Below are 9953 nucleotides of genomic sequence, written 5' to 3'. Positions count from 1 at the left end.
GCTCTCTGGTGTGCAATACCACAGTCTGTTCAGCATTGCTTATGGTGCACAGATGATACACAGACAGGACCAAACATGCAAATAGCTTCACCCATTAGAAAAATGAAAGAAGGCAGCAAGACATGCCAATCTGAGCTTCAGCATGGGAAAATTTATATTTATATGCTATACACTTCTGAGCTTTGGATAAAGACTGAAGTCATGTATTTCTACACCATACTTTTTAGATACCATCACCTACAAATACAACACAGTGAAAGACAAAAATTCTGATTTATGAGCTATTTAGATGCCTACAAGTAGATGTCACAGATTTTCAGAAGCTCTGCTCGATTTTCAGGTACCTAAGTAATTTTGTACATTTGGCTCTGTGGTTACCATTGCTTTTATTATTGCCAGTATTAGAACTACTTGCACCTGTGGTCATAAGATGGCGAATATCAACAGTTTTCTAAATCATAGAAGTACTGACTATTTTATTTCATAAAATACTTCTAGTTTGGAAAAGGTCAGGCAACTTGGAATGCATGAACCTCTTGTCAATAAGAAACAGCATAAATCAGATAACAACCAGAAAACAGTTAGTCTTTGGGCTGTAGTGTCCATATGCACTTTCCCATAGGGATGACTCCAGCCACTGCCACAAACTCCTCTGCAGGGAAGTTGTCATGCAGATGGCAACCACAGAGCTTGTACTTGCTCCTGGTGAGATCTCTTGAAGCAAGTTGAGCAAAGCCATCACTTCTGATGAAAGCATATCCAGAGCATTCAGATTGCCTTCCAGCTGTCCAGGTCTCAGCACAGCGGATGGGATAGCACAGAGCAGTCCCAATCCCAGGTGAAGCACATTGTTCACTGACAGCACATTCACTGTGCTATCACAGCTAGAGATGCAAAATAGCCTCCCAGAACATCTGAGTAACTTTGTTTTGTGCAGTCTCAGTTTAAATATTAACATTTAGGATTTAGGGGTTACAGCAGAGTGGCAGGTTAATGGTTGAACTTGATGATCTAAGAGGTCTCCTCCAACTGTGATGATTCTACGATTTAATGTAAGGAAAAGCTTTGTCACTCAGAGAACATTAGGAGAAAATTTCACAAGGAGAATCCCTAGAAACAGATCATAATTCTGCCACTGAAGGGAAGACAGAACACAAAGACAGAAGTAAGTTGTACCTCTTCACAACAGTTGGGAAGATGCTGCCTGGAATGCAAGATCTAGATAGCAAATAGATTCATTTTAATCTCACACAGGCATCCTCCACCCTATGGGGATGAACAGCTAGGGATGAAGTAGACTGATGGTCCCTGGTGGAGGTGTAACGTACAGACTGACTACTCAGAGTCCTATTTGTACATCATTGAAGACTAAAGAATTGCTCTAAGTCTTTGCACATTTGAACCTTCTTGAACATGAAGCTAAAAAGTTCATTTCCCACAGAGAAGAGCTCATGCACAGTGAACAGTAGCTTCTGTGGAAGACAAAACCCAAAGTGAGGACAATCACTGCAAAGCTGTAATTACAGGTATGGAGCAGAAAGCCAGCATCTACCATAGCAAGACACTAGATATGGTACAGCTTCAGTCAGAGATGCTTACATATCCCTAGAATATAGGGACAAACTACTACAAGCCCAAAAATACCAATTTCAGGTATTCATATGAAAACTACAGCAGGCCAAAGTAGTCTCACAAGTAGTGAGACTCTGAAGTAGCTGCCAATCCCACTAGTGACTTGACAGTTTTAAGTGTGTTTAGGTTTTTAAGCCAGTGGAAATGCTAGCAGAGGCAACCAGGAAGCACCTCCTTGGCAGATGGGATGGAACACACAGTGCTGGATAAATCTTTCAGGTTTATCAGGTTTTAGAGCAGGTGACCAAAAAGGTGTGTAGTGGGTTGACATTGGCTGGATGCCAAACAACAGCCCAAGTTCTTGAGTTAAGATAAGGACCAGGAGAGATTACTCACTGAATCCCCTCATGGGCAAAGCAGACTCAACCTGGAGAATATAAGTAATTTTATTACTAACGAGATCAGAGCAGGATAATGAGAAATAAAGCAGACCTTAAAAAACACCTTCCCCCACCCCTCCCTCCTTCCCAACTCTACCTCCTGCCCAAAAGCAGCACAGGGAGACCCGAGTGGGGGCTACAGTCAATTCATCACACATTATTTCTGCCACTGCTCAGGGAGAGGAGTCCTTCCCCTGCATGGGGTCCCTCTAATTTGTTAACACCACACAGAACTGTGTCCTTCCTGGATTCTTGCAAAACACCTACTAAAATCATGTCTACAATTGTCTATTGCTCACTTTCATAGTGAACTGCTGAAACAAGTTTGAGGGGAAAGAAACTATTGCCTCCCCAGCTCTACAATTTAGAGCAAAAGATATTACAGTATAAATTTCATCAAGATCTCAAAGCTGTCAATGGCATTATCCTGATGGAGTCAGCATCGCCAGAAGTATGCAATGCTATTATTCCTAAACATTTTTGTTCTGAAACCAAGCTTTCTGGAATTATCAACATCTTTGTCAGCAACAGTAAAAGAACTCCAGCATCAAAACTCCCCTGAAAGCATGGGAGATGTGCCCCTAGTGATACCATGAAAGCAATGACTAACATTAGTTGGCATTATTCATGCAGATCTACACTATGTTCTGCAAGAAGCATAATAAAAACAGTGTTTTCAAAGTGGCTATTGTTTGAATCCTGTCAGTCTGACAGTACAAAACCATTGCCCAAGAATGAGTATCTTCTAACTGGAATAAAGCAAAGTATGAGAATTATCACAACTGATACAGGATTTGAACACATACATATATCTATAGAAACCATGGCTGATACAGCCAAGCACAAGTATAGATGACCCATTGTTTCCCACAGTACAAAATCTGAAATACAGATCTGGCCAGGAGATCAAACACCAAATCTGTGATTTCAGATGCCTAACAATAGATGTGTCCAGGTGTATCAGGGCCCATGATACCACTGTACTGGCAAAAAACAGTACCTAGAACCCAGTACCTAGAACCTCAGGGAAGCCCTTGAAGCAACAACAAAAAAATCAGGTGAAAAACTGAACTCCCTCCTCATCACTCAGCTAACAATCTTCATAAACAGGAGTCTCAGAAGACTGCTCCTCTAAAATATATTTTTTTTTAAGTACTGATTCATCTTACACTCAGTTCCTCAGTCAGGAGGTCACAGTCCTGGATTTTGATGTCAGTGATTTGTCACAACACAACATTGTGGTGACTTTCCTTGGAGCAAACATACTTCTGTGCATAGGAAGTCAGTGTCCATGGCAGTAGGATGGTGGCAGAAAAATCCAGAGCCCTGCCACAAACAAATGGCCTTGAGACAAACCTTCCAAAAGAATTCTAGCTAGCAGCAAAAGCACTGTAGGAGCAAGTGTTTCTGTTATAGACTAAACACAGCTCTAAGAAGTATATAACTAATCAAGCCAAAACATTTTACAGTTGTTTTATAACTCCCCGCAGACTGATTCTTCTATCACACCCCACCCTTGACCCACATCTTCTCCCTTTTCCTAGGCAAGTAAATGTACATTTTGTTATTTATTAAGCAGTGTTCCCCACCACCACTTTGCTCAATGAGCACATCAATGCTGTCCCAAAGAGGCACTGAATCTTTGAAACCTAACTCCTAAAAATACTGTCCTGGACTTGATGGATCATGCTTAATGAACACGCAAGTGCTACTGTTTTACTGCAAAAATGAAATTAAACAAAAAAACCCCACACTGTAAGTGTACTTTAAAGAGAACAAAAGTAATGGAGATGTAATTTTATGTCATTATGGTACAGATACATACTTCTGTCTGCTAATTAACAATGATACAGAAAAGCTGTATAAAAATATACTATCTTGTCAAAACTGTGCATCTGCTTTAATAAGGCATAAAGTGATCTGAAGAACCATGACCATCTCAGCTGACAGAAGTACTCTCCCAACCTATCCAATGTCCTGCCCAGCCTTCACAAGTGGAAAAAAGACTTGGAAAAGGAGATACAAAAAGAAGTAAACAAGCATTAGGAAATGCAAGATGTATTATGAGGGTGGACAGTCTAATCCTTATTGTACTAGTTTGACACATTATCTAAGAAGTAATGAACATTTACAGTCATTGTTGAAATAACACTCCGAACAAGACCACTGCTACCGATCATTTTTGGGTTCTTAAACAGCTGGCTTTGCCATAATCAATGTAATTGTAGCATGCAGCCAGGATTGACAGAATTTTGCTCCCCAAAGTTATTAGTATTATGCAATATATATTAAGCAGCTTGCAACATACAAAACCAAAACATTGAAACTTACAGTATTTAATAAAATCCTTCTGAAAATCTTTCCTAGAATTGACAAAGGATCTTCCTCTCTCAGTTCCAACTACAAACACATCTGTTTCATATACAGCAATACAGGCAACTTCTGCCTTGGACTTGGCAAGTTCTTTACACTATAAAAAGAAAAAACAAGAAGCTTTTATTACCATAGTTAAGATACAGTTAATAGAAATGTATATGATATAATATAAACCAGTTATTGTTTCTGCTGTCAACATCCACCCTTCAGAAGGTACTGCAAGTAATGTAACACCAGCCATTAGCGAAGCACAACCTACACATCTGGAACACTTGTCATCAGAAATCTTAAAAGCACTGTAGATGCATTAGTGAAATTAAGGCCTTGTCTACACTCAGAGATTGCACTGTTTTTAATTAAAATTATTTATTACATCAATCCATGTGAAATTATCACTTTCATGTTAAGCATATTCAGTATCTTATTCCAACTTTAAACAGAGCACACAGGAATTTTGTTCATTCACAGCACTCCTCACACAGCATGTTCTGTTCAGAAAGGTGTGGTTGCAAGCAGGATGGCTGTTTGCAGTCTGCCCTGTCCAGCGTGCTCAGCCTCAGCTCAGGTGAATTCCTCCTGAACAGAAGTATTGCACTGTCCCTGAAAACACCTATGTATGTTCTGCCAGGAGAAATTTCTGGCAAGAATTAAGGCAGGAAGCCTATGGCACGAGGAGAGAACAAAGATACCAAGAAAACTGGTGAGGTCATCAAGAAGTTATCACAAAAAGTCAGTCTCTCCTAGGAACTCAGATTAGAGTTTCCTGCAACCTATGACACCAACAACCACAGCATGTAAAGGAAAAGAGACACAAAGCCTTTAGGATCCAAATATACACAAGGGGAGAAAAAAGGCTTGCAATCCAATAGCTTATAACTATCTCATTCCAAGTTTCATTGCTAAAAAGAAAATTTTTGTTCACGCTTATCATTAAAAATAATGATTTTAAAGAACCAAATCTTTGACAGTGCTTCAACTTTAAGGAAACATGACAGGCATTTCCACTCACAGCCCTGGCCAGTCTTAAACCCCACCACACAATAATTAAGTAACTTCTACAAAACAGGTGATAGGCCAGCTTAAAAAGGTATTTTTTAAACTAGTTTTGTTGAGTTGGTACAGCAGCTGAGGACAAGGCATTAGCCTCAAGACCATTTATTCACTCTACGTTACAGATGACAAAGGCCAGAACACACTCTTACCTTTCAAACATGCTGTGCCTAAGCAAACAACAAATATTTCCTGTTTAATTGACAACATTTTTAAAACAACCACAACAAAAAACAAGACAACTGTTAGCATGATTTACTACAAGCAGAGACAAGAGTTACAGCTGGTTGGACAGCACAAAGTAAGTTAAAGATACAACAGTCCACCTTTCTTGCTGCCTAGGGAGAAGCAATATACTGGTGTAATCCTGCAAACGCCAAGACAGTTATGACACAGCAGCTTAGCTTCTATACTAACCATTGACTCAAGTGCTGACATGAGGAATGTAATCACCATTCTGCTTTCAGAGGATTCCTCATCATGGATGGATGTCGCTGGTGCAGTAGTTTGGGCCATTTTCCTCTTATAAAATGAAAGAACAAAACCTGTTCAGATACACACGACAGTGCAAGAAAATTAAAACCTCTCTTATGCAAGTAAAGAAAGAAATTCAGAGAGCCATGGAACACAGCTCAGCACACCAGCAAACAGGTAAACTGCCAGGAGGAAGTGCTTGCTCTTCTATTATTTCATGCTTCCTGCTGTTTCAGCCAAAGCTGGAGCTAAACATTCAAAAATTAAAATGTTGTGCCATGACTAGACCACACACCCTTTGTCCCTAGGAAGACGCAATATTAATTGATTAGCTGAATTTACATTGATTTTTCTTTTTAGGCATGCTTGCAACTCCAGTGGTCCAGATAAACCTAGCAACAAACACTGGCATTAATGTACAGAAAAGAAATGGAAATCATAATTATGACGTAAGTATTAGAACAATCTTCCTGGTAATTATCATGGCCCAGCTCAAAACAAACCACCACCACCCAGCCCCCATATCACAGCCTGGGACACTGCAGCATCAGTAACCAGTACATGGCATTCCTATTCCCATATTCTTCAGTTGCAGGATTAACTCCAAAGCAAAGTAGTCCCAATTAAGGTGCTAAGTTAAAAACTGAATTTCAGCAATGACACACAAAAGAGATTTAAACCTTTTATCTGTATGTCATTCAGGAGACTTTAAACTTATTTAAGACATAAGTAATAATCAAGACTTATTTATACTTCTGGTGGCAGAATTGTACATACAAGACTGAATATATTGAGAATGAAGTTTCAGCAGCTTCTAAGAGCACATTGCAACTTGCTATGTTTACACTTACCTAAAGCGATAACCTGACCTGTCTGGAGGAGGAGAGAACTGGTGGATAATTTGGCTGTTACAACTCCACACACAAGTTTTGAGAAAAATCACCTCAAAAGTCAAGACAGCTCAGATAAACAAGACATTTCACAACAGGTCGATGAGACAGCTTGCTGCTCATGTAGAACCTGCCCACATGACTCAAGTTTTCAAAGGTGATGTGCATTCTACTAGATGTGCAGACAATTCAGTGCTGCACAAATAATCATTGCATGTACTAACATGTTAACACTGGAAAAAATGACAGTGTGTTGCTCTGGGGCTTACAGCACTTTAGGCTACAAATTAGAGGGGAGGAAAGGAAAGGTAAAAGCCAAAATCAGCAACACTGCAAGCTCACAACATATCCAGCAGCCTTCTGGCTCTCAGGCACAGGTTGGCAAGGTGCAAACAGTTTTAAAACTGTGTTCTGGATGAACTGGCTAGGGTACAGTCAGCAGCCGTTGGAAGATGCTGGTAACGAGAGGTCTGAACACTGGCACCTGCCACACTGAGGAGCAGATAAGCAGGTCCTCCACCAGGTCTGGAAAAGGGCTAACTTTGAGAGTAAATATCAAAGAACAACTATTGAATGTTGATTGCTCCAGCGACCTGAGAGAGGGCTGATGGGGAGGCAGGGGCTGATGGGCTTATCCTCCAGAGGAAGAGGAGCATTGCTTGCGGAATATTGGAAGGAAAAGGGAGATTGTGACATGACATAAATAACTCAATCTTTGTTTTACTGAGCCATGACTTTTGATACATATTGGAGCTCTCAAGCTCGCCTTCTGAACTACTTTAGGGCTGGGATGTTAACAGTGATTTCAAACATGATAACTTTTAGACTTTGTAAAACACCTTAACAATCCAATATTAACGATGAAGTAGTACACAAGTACATGTTTCCCCTTTCTCCCATGCCTCTACTCACTGTCTGATGCAGTTGTTCTGCAGCAGCTCAACACTTCCAAAGCTAGCAGTGGCATGAACATACCCTACTCTAAGTGAAAAAATCATGCTGCATAAAAAAACAAGAGTAAGCTTATTTTCTAATCTGCAAAGCTACCTTGTCCAGAAAACTGACCAAGGACATTCTAGAGATCGTCTAAAGGCTATGGATGCACAAGCACATTAGAGAAGTACCAGCACATGCAGAATTGCTCCTGTCCCTGGAAGGTGTTTTCTGATCCACAGGCACAGAGCAGAACAAGCCAGGGAGCTTGTACAAGGGAACAGGGAGAGGGGCTCCACTGCACTGGGGAACAGTCTCAGGATCTCAGAATCGCATTTGGATCAGAGGTTGGGTTAAGTTAGGTTATCACTGCACGACTGTTGTCCTAACATTTGGAAGAGTCATTGTTTATTTTTTGGATACCCATTCTTCAACCAGTTTGCATGGTGACACATCAGGGTATAAAGCAGATTCAAGAGACATCCTGTTGCACTGTGGAGACAGAAGAATACATTTTCCTACCCACTTGACAGCAAGTCACATGCAGAGAAAGAAAATAAAATTAATTCTTTCACATTTTGCCAGTTCCTCCCTTTCAAACACCAGTTTTCTCCACTGTCCTTATCTGACCACTGGGGTTATTTATTATTAGAAAGAGTAGGCTATGGTTCAGTAGATCTAATGAACCTGGCTGCCTTTCCAACATCCAGCCCTTAGAATGTGTGTGACAACACAAGGTAAATCCCAATGTAAAGCCCATGTATATCCCCACTGCAAAGCCTTGAAAAATGTGTAACACCTTACCCATTACCAACATGCTACACAAAAAGGCCAATTAAAACCCATCCTTTGAACAATTATAAGCTAGCTAACAGAGCACCATTTATGATATATCTATTAATCTTAATCACATACTGCTAGAAAAGAACTTCCAGATCAGTTAATTTTAGTTATAATTATCTGTAAATCATTTGGTTGAACTGTGTCAAGATGAGTCTTTGCCCAAATAAAGGCTTGTAACAACAAACAAAGCTTTGCAAAATACATTTGCCTGTGGTCTAACCCCAGCCACAATTCAGCCCCACACAGCCACTCGCTTCCTCCCCCCACAGCAGGATAGGGGAGAGAATTGGAAGGGTAAACCTGAGAAAACTTTGCGAGCTGATGTCAAGTCAGTTAAATAGCAAAGTCACACAGAGAGGCAAAGCAAACCAAGCAATTAATTCCCCACTTCCCATGGTAGGCAGGTGTTCAGCCATCCCCAGCACAGCAGGGCTCCATCTAACAGTGACTAGGGAAGACAAACACCATCACTCTCAACATCCCTCCTTTCCTTCTTCCCCCCACTCTGGATACTGAACATCAGTCCATATAGGCCAGAATTGCCCTGGTCTCAGCTGCCCTGGCCATGTCCCCCCAACTCCTGCTGCACCCCCAGCCTCCTTGATGGTGGGGTGAGGAGCAGAAAAGGCCTTGGCTCTGTGCAAACACTGCTCAGTGATGAGGAAAACACCCCTGAGTTAGCACTGTTTCCAGCACAAATCTGAAACATGGTCCTATACCAGCTACTGTGAAGAAAATTAACTCTATCCCAGTCAAAACCAGCATGCTGCCTGATGAGATCACCACCACAATACATATCTAAAAAATCCCCAGGATTTTCCTTTTGCAGGGAGAAAAACAAAGACCAAACCCCGTAGCTTTTCAGGAAGCCAAACCAAACCAACGTATATCTCACACATTTCTTGCTGTCTTCAAATTTTCAGAACAGAAAGAAACACAAGGCAAGAGAGAACAAAACCACAAGGTTACCTTCCATCTCTCCTATACTCACACAAGGCAGACAGACCAACCTTGTAAAGGATAAACTCACCAGTAGCAGATACTCTCTCTAGCAGCTGCTTGTCAGACACACAAACAAAAGAATAAAGATACTTAAGCTCTATGAAGGAAAACTGTTATTTAAGCATATAAAGAATACCTACAGAAAATTAAGGGGAGGAGGACGAAGGAATATGTATTTCTTAAGAGAAGAGTCTTAATAAGCAATAGTTTTTACCCTTCACCAGACATCATGCAAATTCGTATTCCCAAAATAATACATCTATTTTCTGCTACTCTCCAGAAAAGTAGCTGTGGATGCCACAGACTCCATCTCTCTGCTACCTCCTCACCTAGCATTCCAGACAGCAAATGCTGTCACACTGATGGAAAAGAA

General features: G+C 40.8%; 1 protein-coding gene across 1 annotated transcript in view; it reads right to left on the bottom strand.

Moving 5' to 3' along the window:
* LOC103800938 (general transcription factor II-I-like) overlaps nucleotides 1-5954 on the bottom strand; it is a gene marked incomplete at its 3' end in the record, with an annotated part of 16339 nt that extends 10385 nt beyond the window's left edge. Inside the window, exons 1-2 of the mRNA XM_009073332.1 lie at nucleotides 5856-5954; nucleotides 4344-4482 (exon numbers count right to left, since the gene is read on the bottom strand). Of these exons, the coding sequence (XP_009071580.1) occupies nucleotides 4344-4482; nucleotides 5856-5954 (238 nt within the window). The remainder of the gene's footprint in view (nucleotides 1-4343; nucleotides 4483-5855) is intronic.
* Nucleotides 5955-9953: the final 3999 nt, after the last annotated feature.

This window comes from Acanthisitta chloris, unplaced genomic scaffold (genome assembly GCF_000695815.1).
Source record: "Acanthisitta chloris isolate BGI_N310 unplaced genomic scaffold, ASM69581v1 scaffold42544, whole genome shotgun sequence".
In the NCBI taxonomy this organism is placed as follows: domain Eukaryota; kingdom Metazoa; phylum Chordata; class Aves; order Passeriformes; family Acanthisittidae; genus Acanthisitta; species Acanthisitta chloris.
The sequence above is the reverse complement of the archived record's forward strand: the minus strand, read 5'-3'. Positions and strand labels throughout refer to the sequence as shown.